This window comes from Moschus berezovskii, chromosome 6, assembly GCF_049115385.1.
Source record: "Moschus berezovskii isolate FMDL1 chromosome 6, NW_MosBer_1.0, whole genome shotgun sequence".
In the NCBI taxonomy this organism is placed as follows: Eukaryota; Metazoa; Chordata; class Mammalia; order Artiodactyla; family Moschidae; genus Moschus; species Moschus berezovskii.
This window is the reverse complement of record NC_142465.1, coordinates 76,318,616-76,339,159: the sequence shown is the minus strand read 5'-3', so window position 1 is coordinate 76,339,159 and position 20,544 is coordinate 76,318,616. Positions and strand designations below refer to the sequence as shown.

The 20,544-nt window shown below is 41.8% G+C and overlaps 1 protein-coding gene across 1 annotated transcript in view; it reads left to right on the top strand.

Moving 5' to 3' along the window:
* SYN3 (synapsin III) overlaps positions 1 to 20,544 on the top strand; it is a 446,058-nt gene that overhangs the window by 57,831 nt on the left and 367,683 nt on the right. The window contains exon 3 of the mRNA XM_055394942.2: positions 4,982 to 5,073. Within this exon, the coding sequence (XP_055250917.1) occupies positions 4,982 to 5,073 (92 nt within the window). The remainder of the gene's footprint in view (positions 1 to 4,981; positions 5,074 to 20,544) is intronic.

Below are 20,544 nucleotides of genomic sequence, written 5' to 3'. Positions count from 1 at the left end.
ACAGTGTAAGAACCTTTTAACAGTACATTTCCGTTTCCATCTTTGTGTTCTTGTTACACATTCTACTTTTGCATGTGTGATGAGCTCCCATAATTCATACTGTTGTCTTGCAGTCAATGATTCACCTTGAGAAGCAGAGAAGTACACTGACACAAAAGAAACAGACTTCCTTCCAAGTCCGAGAATATTTACAAATGCACTTTTTATGGAAAAATGTGAAGTGAAAGTGAGTTGCCTACAGGCATGGCAGACTATAACAACTTCACCCTAATTCAAATTAAGAAGTCTTTGAAGAAAAAAAGTCATCAGAGCACAGGCTCAGTATTTGTGACACATGGGCTTTGTTGCTTCGTATCATGTGGGATCTCTCCAGATCAGGGATTGAACCTGTGTCTTCTGCATTGACAGGTGGATTCTTCACCATTGAGTCACCAGGGAAGCCCTACTGTCATTCTTTGCCTCTCTTTATGTAAAGTATATTTTTCCCCTCTGATCGCTTTGAGGGTTTTGTGTTCATTGCTGGTTTGTTAGTAAGCTGATTACTATGTATTTAGGTATGATTTTCTTTATGTTTCTTCTGCTTGAGAGTCATTGAATTTCTTAGTCCTGTAGGTTTATAGTTTTCATCAAATTTGAAAACCTGAGACTGAGGGGAGCTTCTGCAAAGTTGAGAAAGCTCTAGGTAACTAGGACAAATTGGTCATCCTAGATCCAGAGCACACTGATCCAGGGCTCATTTAGTCCCACTACTAAATTTTTGAGAACTCTACTCTTATTACAAAGTCTTTACACTTTACCTGCTGAGAACACGAACTATCCCCAGCCCTGTGTGTGTTCTGGAGTATTGAGTCTACTGTTTTCTGATAGTCTGTCACTGGCCCTGAGAAGTTTCCTTTCATGCATTTCATATCAGTACACAGCCAAAGACTTACAGATCAGCCTGGAGGCCTTTTTCTGTGCAGTTGTATCTTTCCTTTATTCTGCCCTGCAAATTCTAGCCACCTCTGCTGCTGCTGCTGCTAAGTCGCATCAGTCATGTCCAACTCTGTGTGACCCCATAGACTGCTGCCCACCAGGCTCCTCTGTCCCTGGGATTCTCCAGGCAAGAACACTGGAGTGGGTTGCCATTTCCTTCTCCAATGCGTGAAAGTGAAAAGTGAAAATGAAGTTGCTCAGTCGCTCCGACTCTTTGCGACCCCATGGACTGTAGCTTACCAGGTTCCTCCGTCCATGGGATATTGCAGGCAAGAGTACTGGAGTGGGTTGTCATTGCCTTCTCCAGCCTCCCTGATTTCTAACGTTTGACTCTTCAGCTTAGTGAGACTGCTAGGCACTGATTGCATTCTCCCACGCCTGAAAACTGCCTCCAGGCAGTCAGCTAGGGCAGTCACAGAGGTAATTTCATGTGTTTCCTTTCTGCAAGGTCATAGTCCTGCAATGCCTGTTGTTCAGTGTCTGAAAACTATTCATGTATTTTGTCTGGCTTTCGAAGTTTAAGATGAGAGTGTCAATATAGTCCCTATTACTCCACTGTGGACTTAATTAAGCAGAAATCTTTACTCTTTATATTGTATGCCTTAATATTTTAAAAATTGTTTATGTTATAAATATTTAAAAGGGTTGCTCTTTTTCTGGTTATACCATTTTTTATGCATTTCAATTTACTCTAGCTAAGACAGTTAACTATTTGAATATAATAATGATAGCTGTTTACAGAGATCTTCCTCCTATGTATGTCTCAGCTCTGTGCTAGGCGTCTCATACACACCATCTTGAATCTTTACTAACAGTTTTAAAGCTAGATACCACTGAGATTATTGCTTCCATTTTAGAGATGTCAAAACTGAGATTCTAAGCAGTCAGTAACTTGACCAAAATCATCAGATATTGAGAAAATGTAGTTTCTTTGAATATTTATATATCTATACCACCCTGCCTAGTATAAAGAGACATCACATTAAAAATAATTGGGACCAAAATGTTTTTGAGGTCAAAAGGTTAACTTATGCAGAAAATGCAGAAACATGACTCTCATAGTGGTGCTTTATTTTGTGCATGTATGCGTATATGTATTTGAGGATGTGTTTGCTGAAGTGGATAAAGGAGCCTTACCTAAACCAATTGACATTCTTTGAACCCTGATGCCTTTGCATGCAATACTAAAATGGATCAAATTTCCAAAATTATTTTATTACTTTTCTAGGATTGTTGTAACAAATTACTACAACTTGGTGGCTTAAAATAAAAGAAATTATCCCCTCAGAGGCCAGAAATTGGAATCAAGGTGTCAACAGATCTGTACTCCCTCTGAAGACTGTCCTTCCTTGCTTCTTCCACCTTCTAATAACTCCTGTTGTTCCTTGGTTTTGGGGCAGTGTAACTCCAGTCTCTGCCTCCATCTTCATGCAGCCTTCTTTCCTGGGTCCCTCTGTCTCCCCTTCTCTTCTTTTATAAATACATCTGATTATATTTAGGGTCCACTCTCATCCAGGATCTGAGAGCCTTAATTATATTTGCAAAGACTCTGTTTCCATACACCGTCACATTCACAGGTATCAAGGGTTGGGACTTGGACATATCTTTTAGGGGAATCAATTTAACCCACTACAGTCTATGAGAGCTCTCCAGGCCCTGATATTTAGGATTCTACCAGCAGGGTCATCCTGCTGTCTTGAAGGAGAGATGGTTGGATACTTCTATGTTCATTTCCATGGTTGTTGAAATTTTTAGAGAGATAAATATAGGAAAGTTCCCTTTCTTTGCTACTCCAGCTCTCTGTGCTTGATCTAGCAGAGGCTTGCTGCCCTATAACCCAGGAATCTACCTCCTATAATTACTCATAAACTATGACTAGGAGACAACTGCAGACACTCAGATCTAACCAGATGAACTTCTGACTTGTGTATCCAAGCCCGAGGGTGCTTCTGTCCAGGTATTTCTCTTTCCATTTGATCAACAAGATAGCCCCTGGGTCTTTGCCATCTAGTTAGAGATTTTACCATCCAAGATTCTGACTCACTCCTTTTCTTCATATATCTTGTGCCCAGCAATTCTGTGTTGCAACTTTCTTTTAACTTCTTTTTCTCCACACAAGCAGCAACTTTTCTTGCTAATTCTTCTTTGTAATCTTACCAATGAAATATCTTGAACATGATGGGCTGAATTTTTAAGGCATTAGATTTAATAACTGGGTCATTACCACTGTTTACCAACCTGGCCTCATTACAGAGCTCTTTGCTTTTCACCTTTCCATAGCATAATGAGGTTATTAATTAAAACAAGAGACACAAGCACTCTGGGTTTGCTTTAATGCCATCCAGGAAGATAGCTAGGTCTTTGGTCATAATTTCTGGTAAATGATTCCAAGGGGATACATTTAAGTCACCATGAAATGATATCGCCCTTTACTGTAAACTTGTTTTTATCTTTGAGTGGTTTATTTTTAGGTCCCTAAAATTCCCAGTTGCAATCCACCTAATGCCTTATTTAGCTAAACAGTGGGGACAGTGGGGTGCTGCAGTTAAAAGACAGGCTGGAGCCAGACTGCCTGGGGTTAAATCCTGGCTCTGCTACCTACTGTGTGACAGTGTGCAAGTTATTTGATCTCTCTCTGCCTTGGTTTTTCATGTAGACAAGTATGAGGATTAAATCAATTCATACGTGTAAAATGCTTAGGACAGTACCTGGCACATAGTGAGTGTTGCATGTATGTGAGCAGTTATTTTTATTCATTAAATCCAAAGAAATAGCTTTTGGTTTCTGTATAAGTCAGTCTAGTATTATGCATTTTCTAGAGTGGGGTTACAGGTTGAATTACGTCTCCTAAAATTCATGTGTTAAAGTCCTAAGGCCCAGTGCCTCAGAATGTGACCTTATTTGGACACAGGTATGTGGAGATAGGATCTTTACAGAGATAATCAAGTTAAAGTGAAGTCAGTAGGGTGGGTCCTAATCCAGTATGACTGGTAGAATGGCTACAGAGACTTGCATAGAGGGAAAACATACTGATAAGCGACAGAGAGAAGGTGGCCACGTACAAGCCAATGAGAAAAACTTTCAACAGAGCTTCCTTGCATGGCCCTCAGAAAGAACCAGTGCCACCCACACCTTGATTTTGAACTTCTAGCCTCCACAGCTGTGAGAAAGCACAGTTTTCTGTGTTTAAGCCACCTAGTGGGGTACTTTGTTATGGCAAACCTAGGAAATGGTTATAACATCAAGTCACTATCCCCAGGAAGCATCTAATCTGGTAAGAGGGATGTATTCCATAGGAAAGGTAGCGCTAGTGGTAAAGAACCCACCTGCCAATGCAGGGGACATAAGAAATGCAGGTTCGATCCCTGGGTTGGGAAGATCCCTTGGAGGAGTGCATGGCAACCCCCTCCAGTATTCTTGCTTGAAGAATCCTGTGGACAGAGGAGCCTGGCAGGCTACAGTCCGTAGAGTTGCACAGAGTCAACTGAAGCTACTTAGTACACACACATTCCATAGGAATAGCAACAGAAATTTTTAAAGCTTGCTCAACCAAATAAGCCAACAAAAAGATGAATTTAGAAGGATACAGAAATATCTAGTAAAACACAAATGCGGCACTGTAGTTGGCACATAAACATGAAGAATAATCCTTAGTGGGAACCAAAAAAATGAATACTGCTTATATCTCTTGTCTCTGTCCCTCTCTTGGTAGCTATGGAGTTTCTCTATACCACTACCACCTATCTCTCTCTCCCCCTGCCTGTCCACTCCCCTAGAGTTAGAGAACCTTCTTCCACCTTCCAGGAGGTAGAAATTAGTAGTGATGTAACCTTGGACATGTCACCATGCCTCTCTGCATTTCAGTGTCTTCAACTTCAAAAAAGGAGATAAATAATATTACTAATTTCACATGAGATTTAAATGTATATTTGGCACATATAAATGTTATAAGTCATTGGCATCCCTAGTATTTTGTGAATCCTTATTGTTTTGCTTTCTCTTTTAGGCCGAATTCTCAGAGTTGAATCTAGCTGCCTATGTTACTGGGGGCTGTATGGTGGACATGCAAGTCATGAGAAATGGAACCAAGGTTGTGAGGTAAGGAAGACCAAGGTGCAGAAAGCCTTCATCCCAGAGGTGTGTAGGACGTATCTGCCAGAGCCAGCCCTCTGTTTGTGGCCTGCAACCTAACTCCTGTACTGCACAAGCGTTCGTGTATAGATTGTATGCTTCCAGAGAGTTTAGATATTATTGCACATTAATGACTAATGGCACAAATAATATGGGGAAGCAGCTGAGTCCCCTGGAATGATCCCTGGGCTTAGAGAAAGAAGACTTGGGTTTCATTTCTGACTTTGTGATTCTGTTCAGTTATATTATTTAGTCTCTCTTGCCCTCTGATTCTCATCTGCCGCACGATGATAGTGAATATGAAAGTAGACGGCAAGTATGTGAGAACACCCTATTGTTAATATTATAACAATTATAAATTAAATAATTAATTTAATTAATAAAAATATTATAACAAAAATATAATAATAATAACCATATTAATATAATATTGTTAATAATTATAAAGTGCTGTAAAAGTGTAAGAGATTTTTTAAAATAGGCTGCATTCTGCTTCCAGCAGTAGGGAAGAATAAATGTTCAGAGACTCCCTTCTCAGGACACCACACCTAAAAGTACTGGATATAGTATTCCCACCCACCCACCCAAATCTGTTTGTAATATATGCTGAACTAGACTGGACATGAGGGAATTCTTCAGAAGCCCAGGAATGTCAAGAAAGTATAAATCTGGAGGAGCGATAAAGAGCATATTAAAACATTTCTATCTAGTTAAGTACCCAGAGAATGATACAGACCAGATCTTGTGAGGATTCAGATGAAGAATAAATAGGATTCATGTTTGGGAAAGTAGAGACCACAGGAATAACTTTGAGGAAAAGGTGATATTTGTTCTAATGAGCATCCTATGTGTTTTAAGAATAGGAAACAGTTCTTGTACAAACATAAAAAAGGGAGTATGTTTAGGAAATTATGGTAATTCAACTAATTCAGCCATCATTTACTGAGTACCTGCCGTGTGCCAAGGAAGATATCACATGGCTTCCTATTTCCAATAATGGTAGACCAATTCTAGATTATCTGGAAACAGCTTCAAAGCTAGTTGTAAATAATGATAGCTTCAAAGCCATCAAAGAGCTGACATGGTAGTAAGGACTTGCCAGGAAGTGAATGATGGGAAAGTGGAAATCCAGAGAGAGAAATGAGTACAGAAGCTTCATTTTTCCTGTGAGTATTGCTAAGTTCAACAAACGTGAAAATTGGTTTTGATAGTCTAGCAGGGGCAAGGGAGAAAGAAATCAATAACCAGGGTTACTTAGGATGTAATTGTAAGGCCTCCCCAAAATAAGCTGAGACTTCAAAGGACTACATCTCAAGGTAAATGTGAACCATACGTATGTGAGTCCTCACAAGTAACTGAAGCTTGAATTGCACTTTGATTGACCTTCCAGGGAACCTCGAACATGAATCTTAATTTATGGTAATCCCAGACATGCAAGAAGTAAAAGCAAATCCTGTGTAGTGGAAGGCAGTTTCAGCCTAGGCTTCAAATAATTATTCAGATAATTTTTTGTATAATGGCTAGCACATAGGAAAGAATAATAAGGCACAGACACCATGAATGAGAAGAAACAGGAAATATAGACAGCAGAAAGGTACCCTCAAAGACACCATATATTGGAATGATCAGACACACATTCTTAAAAGAAAAAAATCCTACATATTAAGTTGAAAAAAATCAGATTGGAAGATGTTTGCAAGGAACAGGAAACTATAAAAAAAATGACAGAACAAGTTTTATTAAAATCAAAAAGAACTTCTAGAAAGGAAAACTACAGTAACCAACATTATTAGAAGTGTTGTGTTTAATGACATATTAAACAGCATTGAAAAGGTGTTAATGAAGTGAAAGTATTTTATGAAATAAGGGAAAACAAAAATATTCACAAAGACCTCACTGAGGGAAATTGTAAAGTATGTACTTCAAGTAAAAAGAAAATGACCTCATTATAACATAAAACAGCAAGAAGACGTGAAGAGCAAAGAAGGTGGAAATGCTAATAAGTGTTATCTTCAAAAAACAGCAGTAATAATAATATCTTATGGATTTGAAAAATATATGAAGGATTAAAATATACCACAGTAAGTAGATTCTGGGGTTAAATAGAATTAAGATATATTGAGGCCCTTGTATTATCAGAGAGGAAAGTCAATATATTGATTATTAATAGGCTTCAAGAAGTTAAAAATGAAAATTAAAGAATGAAAGAATAACTAAAGCTTATCTCTGTGGTAATTACTGAAAATAAAAATGGAATATAGTACTTAAAGATGATAAGAGAAAAATAGAAATAATAAGAGAAGACAAAAGGAGAAAAGCCAATGCAGAACAGGTATTATAGATAACACAACTAATGTGATAAGTATTGGAGTTTCAGCTTTAGCATCAGTCCTTCCAATGAACACGGGGACGACAGAGAATGAGATGGCTGGATGGCATCACCGACTCAATGGACATGAGTTTGAGTGAACTCCGGGAGGTGGTGATGGACAGGGAGGCCTGGCGTGCTGTGATTCATGGGGTCGCAAAGAGTCGGACACGACTGAGCGACTGAACTGAACTGAACTGAATGTGATAAATTTAAATAAATATATATCAACAGGCTGATAATCTGAATGGTGTGTATGGCAGTACTGAAATTTTTCTATAGAAATTGGTAAATAGTCCCTCACCTGAGCCCACTGAATGTCTTCAGCCACCCTTACCCATAGACGGGCAGGAACATTGGACTACTCTTTGTCCCTCAGTTCACAACACCCCTGTCCCCCATCTCATATCCTTGTTTCTCCCATGGTCAGAGGACACCCAGACATTGTAGGGGAGATTCACCCTTGGAAGCAGTAGTGGATTCAAGTTGTTGTTGTTCAGTTGCTAAGTCATGTCTGACTCTTTGTGACCCCATGGACTGCAGCACACGAGGCTTCCTTGTACTTGACTGTGTCCCAGAGTTTGCTCAGATTCATGCCTGTTGAGTTGGTGATGCTGTCTACCTGCTGTCCCCTTCTTTTGCCTTCAATCTTTCCCAGTGTCAAGGTCTTTTCCAATAAGTCAGTTCTTCATATCAGGTAGCCAGAGTGGAGCTTCAGCTTCAGCATCAGTGCTTCTAGTGAATGTTCAGGGTTGATTTCCTTTAGGATTGACTGGTTTGAGCTCCTTGCTGTCCAAGGACTCTCAAGGGTCTTCTGCTGCTGCTGCTAAGTCGCTTCAGTCGTGTCTGACTCTGTGCAACCCCATAGACGGCAACCCACCAGGCTCCGCCGTCCCTGGGATTCTCCAGGCAAGAACACTGGAGTGGGTTGCCATTTCCTTCTCCAATGTGTGAAAGTGAAAAGTGAAAGTGAGGTCGCTCAGTCGTGTTGGACTCTTTGTGATCCCATGGACTGTAACCTACCAGGCTCCTCTGTCCATGGGATTTTCCAGGCAAGAGTACTACAGCACCACAATTTAAAAACATCAATTCTTGGGTTCTCAGCCTTACTTATGGTTCAACTCTCACATCTGTATATGACTACTGGAAAAGCCATAGCTTTGACTATATGGACCTTTGTCTGCGAAGTGATGTCTTTGCTTTTTAATATGCTGTCTGGGTTTGTCATAGCTTTCCTTCCAAGGAGCAAACAACTTTTAATTTTGTGGCTTTAGACCATCTGCAGTGATTTTGGAGCCCCAGAAAATAAAATCTGTCACTGTTTCCACTTTTTCCCCATCTATTTGCTGTGAAGTGATGGGACTGGATGCCAAGATCTTAGATTTTTGAATGTTGAGTTTTAAGCCAACTTTTTCACTCCTCTTTCACCCTCATCATGGGCCTCACCAGGGCTTCCCTGGTGGCTCAGTTGGTAAAGCGTCTGCCTGCAACTCAGAAGACCTGGGTTCGATCCCTGGGTCGGGAAGATCGCCTGGAGAAGTAAATGGCAACCCACTCCAGTACTCTTGGCTGGAAAATCCTATGGACGGAGGAGCGTGGAAGGCTCCAGTCCATGAGGTCACAGAGTCGGACACGACTGAGCAACTTCACTTATTCACTTCACTGTCATCAAGAACCTCTTTAGTTCCTCTTAACTTTCTGCTATTAGAGTGCTATCATCTGCATATCTGAGATTGTTGCTATTTCTCCTGGAAACCTTAATTCCAGCTTGTGATTCATCCAGCCTGGAGTTTCACATGATATACTCTGTGTATAAGTTAAATAAGCAGGGTGACGATATACAGCCTTATTTTACTCCTTTCCCAATTTTGAACTAGTCCATTGTTCCATGTCCAGTTCTAATTGTTGCTTCTTGACCTGTATACAGGTTTCTCAGGAGACAGGTAAGGTGGTCTGGTATTCCCAGCTCTTTAAGAATTTTCCACAGCATGTTGTGATCCACACAGTCAGAGGCTTTAATGTAGTCAATGAAGCAGAAGTAGATGTTTCTCTGGAATTCCCTTGCTTTCTCCCTTGCCTAGAATCAGAATATCACACTGTTTAGGAGGGAGAGCCTGGGATCCAAGCCAGTCAATGAGAATTCATGTGAGACCTTTGTTGGAATTCTTGGGTAAGAGACATATTTGTTCTGCTGGGGCTGCTGAGCCAGTGGAATGGTCTCCTGGAGCTGCTGGTGGCCATGGCTGTTTGTCCTGGAGGGAAGGATCTGCTAAGAATGAAACAAAAGCAAAGGAAAACACAGCAAAGATAGAAAATAAGAGTCAGTGACCTGATGATGTTATTCAAGGCCCTGACTCCAGGCTCATCTCCAAACTAGAGCCAAAAAAAAAAAAAAATCCTTTTTGATGAAGCCAGCTTGACTTGCACATACAGAATTCATGAATTTTTATCTGCGTAACCCAACACTTTATAGCATTTCTTATGTGCTAGGCACTGTCCCAAGCACTTAACATGTATTGACTCATTTCATCCTTTCAACAGCCCTGTAAAGTGTGTACTATTACCATCCACATTTTCCAGGTGAGAAGACTGAAGTTGGGCAATGGAATCAAGGTCTCCAGCCAGTAAGGGGCAAAACTAGGATTCAGGCCTAGGTACTTGGTCCCATAGTGTTTGCGTCAGCACTTACTGGACTGCCTCTTTAACAAGGGAAGACTATTTCACAGTTAGAGCTGCTTAGAGAGGCAGTAAGAGCTTCCCAGGTAGTGCTAGTGGTAAAGAACCTGCCTGGAGGAGACATAAGAAAGGATTTGATCCCTGGGTTGGGAAAATCCCATGGAGGAGGGCCTGGCAACCCACTCCGGTATTCTTGCCCAGGGAATCTTATGGACAGAGGAGCCTGGCAGGCTGTAGTCCATAGGGTTGCAAAAGTTGGACACAACTGAAACAGCATCCCTGCACATGGAGAGGCATTAAAGTAGTATGCCTTATGAGCAGTACACAAAAATACCATCAGACAAACACTGAGATCCAAGAATCTGAATTTTAGACAGTGGGAACTTAGAAAAACAAGAAGATACTCATTAGTAAAACGAAAACAAAACTGATGAAAGAAGTGAAAGTGTTAGTCACTCAATCATGTCTGATTCTTTGTGATCCCATGTACTGTAGCCCTCCATGCTCTTCTGTCCATGGAATTCTCCAGGCAAGAATACTGGAGTGGGCAACTGTTCCCTTCTGTAGGGGATCTTCCCTACCCAGGGATTGAACCAGGGTCTCCTGCAATGCAGGCATATTTTTTCTACCATCTGAGCCATCATAGAAGCCCCTATAAAACTGATAAAGGTAAGTATTTGGTCAGATTAAGAATGCTTTCCTGGTGGCTCAGATGGTAAGAAATCTGTCTGAAAGATGGGAGACCTGGGTTCAATCCCTGGGTTGGGAAAATCCCCTAGAGAAGGGAACGGCTACCCACTCCAGTATTCTTGCCTGGAGAATTCCATGGACTGTATAATCCAGGGGGTTGCAAAGAGTCAGACATGACTGAGCAACTTTCACTTTCACTTTTCAAGAATACTCTAAGGATACTCTAATACTATAATGGTGGTGTGTAAATAACTTTTAAGTCTAGTAAAAAAGTTAAAAAGCAAAAGTGTTAAAAATAACAATAGCCACAATGATTCATTAATGAATATGCAAAATAAAAAGATATAAATTGTGGCATCAAAAACATAGACTGTAGGGAGGGGCAAGTAAAAGAGTAGTTTTTATATGGAAATAAAGTTAGGTTGTTATCAACTTAAGATAAGACTGTTGTAACTATAAAATGCTTTATGTAAGCCTCATGGTACCCATAAAGCAAAACCCTATAGGAGATACACAAAACAGTAAAACAAAGAATTCAAAGCAAGCTACTACTGAAAAGTGGACTTCCCAGGTGTTGCTAGTAGTAAAGAACCTGCTTACCAGTGCAGGTAGATATAAGAGATCCAGGGTTCAATCCCTGGGTTGGAGAGATCCCCTGGAGGAAGGCACGGCAACCCACTCCAGTATTCTTACCTGGAGAATCCCATGGACAGAGGAGCCTGGAGAGCTACAGTCCATAGGGTCACAAAGAGTTGGACATGACTGAAGCAACTTAGCATGCCTGCACAGAAAAGTATCAAATCATAAAGGAAACCAGCAAGGGAGGAGTAAAGGAACAAAGAAACAGCAGACCAGCCAAGAAGCAATTAGGAAAATGGCAGGGATTTCCCTGGCAGTCTGTGCTTAAGACTTCATGCTCCCAATGCAAGGTGTGAAGGTTTAATCCCTGCTCAGATTACTAAAATCCCATGTGCCATAGAGGATGGCCTAAGAAAATAAAACAATAAATAAACAAAATGGCAATGATACTTTAAATAATTACCTTAAATGTAAATAGATTAAAATTTTCAATGAAAAGACATAGGATGACTGAATGAATTAAAAGAAAAAGGATGCTGCTTAAAAGAGACTCACTTTAGCTATAAAGACATACTTAGACTGAAAGTGAAGGGATGGAAAAAGATATCCCATGCAAATAAGAGCCAAAACAGAGCAGGGGTAGCTATGCTGATTTCAGACAAAATAGCCTTTAAGTTAAAAACTGTAATAAGAGACAAAAGTGACATTATATGATGAAAAAGCAATCTATTCAAGAGGATCCAACAATTGTAAATATATATGTGCCCAACATTAGAGCACATAAAATTGTAAAGCAAATATTGACAAATATGAAGGGAAAAGTAGATAGCAATACCATAATAATAGAGAACTTCAAGACTCCACTTTCATCACTGGATCATTCAGACAAGAAATCAGTAAGAACATTAGTCTTGAACTATATGTTAGACCAAATGGACCCAACAGACATACACAGAACATTCTGTCCAAGAACAGCAGAATATACATTCTCAAGTGCATATGGAACATTCTCCAGGATAAATTATATGTTAGGCACAAAACAAGTCTTAACAAAATTAAGAAGATTGAAGTTATATCAGATATCTGTTCAGACCACAGTTATATGAAACCAGAAATAAATCACAGGAAGAAAACTAATCTAAAACTAAAAATAAGTCTACACAACAAAGGAAACATCAACAAAATGAAAAGGCGAGCCATTTTTCTAAGGGGTTAATATCTAAAATATATAAAGAACTCATAACAACTTAATAGCAAAACCAAATAACCTAATTTAAAAAATTGGTAAAGGGTCTGAACAGACATTTTTTTCAAAATGAGATATATAAATGGACACTGGTCTTTGAAAAGCTGCTAATCATCAGGGAAATGCATATCAAAACCACAATGAGATACTGCCTCACACCTGTTAGGATGACTGATATCAAAAATGAAAAGATAAGTGTGGGTGAGGATGTGGAAAAAAGAGAATCCTTGTGGATTGTTGGTGGGAGTGTAAATTAGTATAGCCATTACGGAAAACAATATGAAATTTCCTTGAAAAATTAAAAATAAAGCTTTTGTATGACCCAGAAATCTCACTTCTGGGTCATATCCAAAGGAAACAAAATCACTATGTTGAAAATATATCTCTACTCCTATGTTTATTGCAACATTATTCATAGTATCCAAGGTGTGGAGACAATCCACATGTACATCAGTGGATTAATGGATTAAAAAAATTATATATATGTGTGTTTGTGTGTGTGTATAAATGTTATCCAGCCTTAAAAAGAATGAAGTCTTGCCATTTGCAATAACATGGATAGACCTATAGGACATTATGCTAAGTGAATTAAGTCAGAGACAGATAAATATTGCATGATCTCATTTATATGTGAAATCTAAAAAATTTGCAATTGTAGTAACAAAGAATAGAATGGTGGTGACTGGTGAGTGGGAGGAATGGGGAGATGTTTGTCAAGGGGTTTACACTTTCAGTTATAAAATGAATAAGTTCTGGAGACCTAATGTACAGTATACTGACTGTAGTATATGTTTCAGTTCAGTTCAGTCGCTCAGTCGTGTCCGTTTCTTTGCGACCCCATGAATCACAGCACGCCAGGCCTCCCTGTCCATCACCAACTCCCGGAGTTCACTCAAACTCATGTCCACAGAGTCGGTGATGCCATCCAGCCATCTCATTCTCTGTCGTCCCCTTCTCTTCCCACCCTCAATCTCTCCCAGCATCAGAGTCTTTTCTAGTGAGTCAACTCGTCGCATGAGGTGGCCAAAGTATTGCAGTTTCAGCTTTAGCATCAGTCCTTCCAATGAACACCCAGGACTGATCTCCTTTAGAATGGACTGGTTGGATCTCCTTGCAGTCCAAGGGACTCTCAAGAGTCTTCTCCAACACCACAGTTCAAAAGCATCAATTCTTTGGCGATCAGCTTTCTTCACAGTCCAACTCTCACATCCATACATGACCACGGGAAAAACCATAGCCTTGACTAGACGGACCTTTGTTGGCAAAGTAATGTCTCTGCTAGTATATGTATAGTATACTTGAAATCTGCTGATTATATCTCAAGTGTTTTTTTAGCATACAAAAAAGGGTTCAGTATGTGAGGTGATAGATATGTTAATTAACTTGATCATGGTTTTCATTTCATAATGTATGCATATATCAAACCATGTTGTACATCTTAAACACATGACAAAATACGCTGTACACCTTAAATATATACACGTTTTAGAAGAAAGGGGTAGCCCTTGGATATGAATCCAGGTCTCTGATTTTATGCCAGGTGAGTTCCCAAATGTCTTTAAATCCACAAATTTTGTCCACTCTACAGCACCGGTCCTGTGAGCCCACCCCAGGCTGACTTGACTGGACTCTGGGTCTGTGCAGGAAACAGCAGGAAGTAGGGATTTCTCTTGGGTGCTGAGTATGGCTTAGGCTCATCTAGGGTACAGGATGTGTGTTGCTCTCCTTCAGAAATCTGTTGCTCAGATATGAAGTTCTACCTCTCTCTGCCTTTTCATCTATTAAAATTGATTGTATTATTTTACATAGTTTCAAAAGAATTAAATGAGATATTATATGTGAAAGTTTGTTCATTCATTTATCCCACAGCTGTTTATTAAGGGCCTATTCTATATTCCAGGCTCCATTTCAGATATTAAGAATTGTATCAGACAGGCGCTAGGCAGAAAACAATACACCCCCAAATAATTTAAATAGCGATTTTAATGAAGCAATCACTTATAGTAGACTATTGGGACTCAGGGAACATGGGGCATCCAATAACAACAGCAAGAAATCATTATCGTCATTAGGGATGAAGGGACAAGGAGAGGAAGTAGAATTAATAGACTCAGTCAGGAAGGTTTCATCTACACTTGGGCAGGAGAGCCATGTAATTGAAGCAGTAGTTGTCAAGGAACTTAACTACCTGCAAGGTCTTGGCACTGAAGCAGGGTGGGCACTAGAAAGAAGCACCACTGCCCTCCAGTCTCCTGGGGCTCAGAGCAGAGCAGTAAAGAATGGGGTGGGGACAGGCAGGTGCCAGAAGAGAATAACTCTCTTAGGAATCTCTGGTAAAGAAAACAGCCCACATTTCTTCTCAAGGCCAGGTTCTACTAGTGCTTTGTAAATGGCAAAGTATTACACATGAATTGGCTAAATCACGGGTAATTGTAGTAATTAAATTGATAGCACCCCTTACTCTGGTTTCTGTCAAACACCCAAACTAAGAGTGGACTGCCAGCCAGCTCGAGGTGCTCAAGAGCAACTCAGACAGCCCAGGTTCTCAGTAAAGTTGCGTAATTGTATTTAGAGAGCAGAGCAGGGGCCACTCCAGGGCATGTTAAGATTCATGCTTTGTGGATGGTTGTGGCCATTCTGGGCCCAGATTCAATCCTAGCTTCCCAATGGAGCAATAAAAAAAAGGGCAGCCGTGTCCATACAGCCAGATGGGATTCAAAATACAGGATAGGAGAAACCAAGAATGAAAAACACCCAAGGAGGCAGACGTTAATGAGGCCCCAGCCTAATTATGCAAGCCCAGCTCTCAGTGTCCAGCATTAGGCAACACTAAATTACAGGCACCCGTTCAAACCTCAGCGGCTGATAATGTGTCTCTGCTCATTAGAAGGTCAGACCTCAGAGAGGGTTGAAGAGAGGGAGCCAGCAAGCATAAGTAACACAAGAACTTGCGGAGAGGCACTGAAGACTCTCAGAAACTACCCCCAGTACCCGCTCTAGGTTTAGTGTTTCCAGGGAGAATGTTTGGGGCAAGATGGAGAAGTTACTTTACAGAATCTTAGAGGTCCCGAGTTAGAAGAGTCCCTTAGAGTTTTCTGTGTGTCCTCATTTTACAGTCGGGCAAGTTATGCCCCAGGGTTCAGGGAGGAGGATGTCTTGTTCAAATCATTCTTTTGTGTCAGGATCAGCTCTCCATCCTGAACCTCTGTCCTGAGAATTCTCAGACATCTCATCAAAGAATTTTATAAAATCGTGTTTATTTCACACATAATTGCTCAAAGTCTTCTGAGCTTCCTGAACTTGGAGTTTCAAATTCCGGATATTCATTCATGCAACAAATATTTACTGAGCAAATTTAGAGTGTCAGGTACCCTCCAGCAAATTACAAAGAGCTCAGTTTCTGCTCTCCCTTCTTGGTGCCTGTGTCTGTTTGGAAAAGTGTTTCCTTTAATTCTCTTACGTGGCTACACACTCACTGAGCTTTCCTACTTTCCTTTCTTTCCCTCATTGAAGATGTGCCAGGCACAGAGGATACAATAGTGGACAAAACAGACAGTAGTTTTTGTGGAGCTGAGATTTAAGCTATGGAAACTGACAACAAATTAGAAAACAAATATGCAGTCTAATGGCAGGTTGTGAGAAAAGGCTGAAGCCAAAGAAGAGTTCAAAGGTGACTGGTATTTGAAGTGAGTGATCAGGAGAGGCTTCTTGCAGGAGATCTGCGTGGAAACCTAAATAATGTGAGCAGAGTGAGCCATGTGGACTTGGGAGAGGCACTGCCCTCTCTCTCTCTCAACTCTGAATGGGTGTGCACACAGGTGAGGGGCAGCTTTGGGGCCAGAAGAGGCCAAGGAGGAAGGCAGAAACCCCCCTCAACCTGGTTTACTCATGTGCCTTTCACTGCCTTCTTCTGCAAAGTTGAATTTGGCACCCCTCCTCTTTGCAAAAAAGCATCTGGGACTTGCCCAGGTAGGTGGCTTCACAGCTGAAGGTGCCCTTACATGGGCAAAGCAGACCACCTGGGGTGGGTCTCAGCTCTCCCTACTGTAAGCTGGGAGGCCGTGAATTAGTGTCTCTACCTCCCCAGCTCTTGGTTTCCCCATCTGTAAAGTGAGAAGTACCCTTAGTTCCGAGAGGGAAACACATGACGTGGGTAGGACCGTGTCTGTGCCTTTCAGGGACAGTCTTTGTACCTGCTTTTCCTTTCTCCTAAAGCACTCCACAGATGTCACCATGTCGCACACTGTTACTTCCATTGAAATATCTGATCAGATGCCACCTCTTCAGAGAGACCTTGCCAGACCATACCATTCCCACAGTTGAAGCTCAGCTATGTAGTTTTTCCCTTCAAGCAGTTGTCACTGCCTGAAACTGTGGATAGGTAAATAGATGGATGATACATGGATGATTGATAGCTAATAGATTAGATACATTACTACAACATATTAATGTAATATTATTATATAATATAAACTATCATATACCAATTGTATGCTTTATGTGATTAGTTTGTGCGTGTATGTGTGTGTGCTAAATCGCTTCAGTTGTATGCAAGTTTTTGCAACCCCATGGACCGTAGACCTCCAGGCTCCTCTGTCCATGGGATTCCCCAGGCAAGAATACTGGAGTGAGTTGCCATGCCTTCTTCCAGGGGATCTTCCTGACCCAGGGATCAAACCCACATGTCTTATGTCTCCTGCATTGGCAGGCGGGTACTTTACCACTAGTGCCACCTGGGAAGCACATTAATAATGTTAATGTTATAATTATTATAATGTATATTATATAAATACCGTCTATCAATATTATATATATTGATTATATAATGTATCGATTATATTACAGAGGTATATAAGGTATGCTATTATGTAATTTATTTTATTGTATTGTTTTCTGGAAGAGAAGATCCCGTAGGCGGGGACTTTGTTTTGCTTCCGCTGTATTCCCAGCCCCTAGAACGGTGCCTGTCGCATATCAGCTTCTCAGTAACTATTTGTTCAGTGAATGAAGGATGAAACAGCCCTTAACTGACGGCTGTGTTCTTGTCTTTACTGCTCATCCCTTACTGTGATGGCTTTAGGAGATTAGTAATTGCTATTTATTTCTCATGCCTCCCACTGACTAGACCTTCCTTGAGGATCAGGTTAAGGACTGTTTTTTTAAGTGGTACCCCCAGCGCCTGGCACAGCGCCGAAATCTTTGCTGAAGGCATTCAAGACTGACCGACTCTTCGAATGAATAAGAATCCCACAACTTTGCAAAATAAAAAGCTCACAAGTGAGAGGACTCCAGCCAGCTTGCACCAGGCATGGACTTGCTGACCGGCACACCGCCCACCGCGTTCTCTCCCCGGGAGGGGATGGGGTCTGTGAGGCCAGATACAATGAGGCATTGAGGGTCCCGGCAGAGCAGCCTTGGAGGGGGAAGGCCTGGTCTATCTCATCGTCCAGGGCCTTTGCCCTCAGCACTGCAGGAGAAAGCAGAATCCCTGGGGACTTGCAGAGGTGGGGCGTGGGAACGGGAAGAAAGCAGCACAAGAGCGAGACAGTGAGGGCCTGTAAAGAAATGCCAGGCTCCGCTGCCCACGCGTCCCCAGCCAACAGGCCAGCTGCGGATCTGCCAGCTCCCCCAGGAGGGGGAGCGGCGCACTGATGGGGAAAAACAGTGTGGCTCCTGCTTCCCAGGATCATAGAACTGGGGACGAGAGACCTGGGAGGCCCTCGGAGAGCCCCTGCCCTCCCCACACGCACCTTCCGTCCCACTTGCTGCTGCCACTCCCAGGAATGGCTCCAGTGCTGAGTCCCGCTCTGCCCTGCCGGGCACCTGCCCCCAGCCTGACACTGTCTACGGGGGAGAAATTACCCAATGTTCACGTCACCCTTTTGATTTTGGCATTCTGTTTCTCATTCGGAAGCAATCACCTTTTACTAACAAGCTGCTGGGTACCTAGGAACTTCTTGGTGGCAGGTAATTTGACCCCCTTTCTGAATGAAATGAAGGAATACTTTCTGAGAAGGGTATCTAAGGTCACCCAGCGAATGAGCAGACATCACACTACCCTTCCATCTGCGTGGCAGAACTTGATACCAGAAGCAACACTAGCATTGGTGCCAGGTGGTCCTGGGTTTGAATCTGGACTCCCCACTCACTGTTCGTATGACTGCCCAAGTAACCTCACTTCCTGACTCCCACATTCTGCAATTGTAAAATGGAAATATTGCCTACTTTGAGGGCCAAATGGGAAAGTCTGCTAATGCCTGAAACAGCGGGTGCTCTGCTGCTATTCAGCCTGCCCCTTCCTCGCCCTCCCACCCAACGACTCATCCTGCACACTCTTTCTTTCCTGACTCCCAGGGTGAGTCTGGTGGAGGGGAAGGAGGAGACTGTCTAGGATCCCTTCCTCACCCACATAGCATGCAGGAGCAATCCATTTACAGTTTGCTAAATGTCAGACTCTGTCTCTTCATTTAAGCATGTCTGTCTGCTTCCTGAGGGATGATTGACCCAGCCGTTCAGTAACTTTCAGCCTTTCCCATGAAGGCAAATAATTTAAGACTCCTCTCCCCACTCCGGCTTATTTATTAAAACACAGATGTTTGTGCTCCGTTACCAGAAAGTCTGTTTCTTCAGTGTGGCCGAGAATCTGTATGTTGTCAAGCTCTACCTACAAGGTTTCAAGACCAGGAGTCCAAGGATTCTGCTTTAAAATCCATTGTACAGCTAGCCTGTGAAGAAGAGCTGCAAGCAGACAACTAACACGGAAATATCCTTTGATTTTAATATGTATGGTTTTAAAATAAATGTGGAAATTTTAGCAACAGTCATATAAAACAATTGAACTTGCATAAAGAAGTTACAGGTTCACAGTCTAGCTCTGCTGGTTACTGACTGTGGGGCTATAGAATAGTAATTGCTTCCTTTCTGAGTGTGTTTCCTCATTTGTGTTTGAGGGTGGCATTTCTGACTTCATAGGGCAGTTCAGTTCAGTTCAGTCGCTCAGTCGTGTCCGACTCTTTGTGACCCCATGAATCACAGCATGCCAGGCCTCCCTGTCCATCACCAACTCCCGGAGTTCACTCAAACTCATGTCCATGAGTCGGTGATGCCATCCAGCATCTCATTCTCTGTCGTCCCCTTCTCCTCCCGCCCCCAACCTTTCCCAGCATCAAAGTCTTTTCCAGTGAGTCAACTCATCGCATGAGGTGGCCAAAGTATTGCAGTTTCAGCTTTAGCATCAGTCCTTCCAATGAACACCCAGGATTGATCTCCTTTAGAATGGACTGGTTGGATCTCCTTGCAGTCCAAGGGACTCTCAAGAGTCTTCTCCAGCACCACAGTTCAAAAGCATCAATTCGTCGGCGCTCAGCTTTCTTCACAGTCCAACTCTCACATCCATACATGACCATGGGAAAAACCATAGCCTTGACTAGACGGACCTTTGTTGGCAAAGTAATGTTTCTGCTTTTTAATATATTATCTAGGTTGGTCATAACTTTCCTTCCAAGGAGTAAGCGTCTTTTAATTTCATAGGACAGTAGATAGAATCAAAAGAGGAAATGGGTATGAGCATGCTTGCTAAATTATGAAGTAGAGCGTACACATTAGATGTTATGCTAAGATGAACAGTTTTTCTGGGACATGTCTTCATCTTGCTAATAAAGAGCTTTTCTGTGCTGTTAAGCCTGTTTGGGGGCATTCTGGACTATATCTCTTTACTTTCTGTAGTGTTTGTCTTGATAGCAGTGACGTTTCTAACAAGGAAGTCAGTCCTTGGACAATCAACCCTTCATTAAACGAGGGAGCGGCAGAGAGAAAGCGGGCAGCACCATGCCCGGTGGGTATGGGGTCTCCAGACCCCTGAGTTGCTCCTGATGGTGAT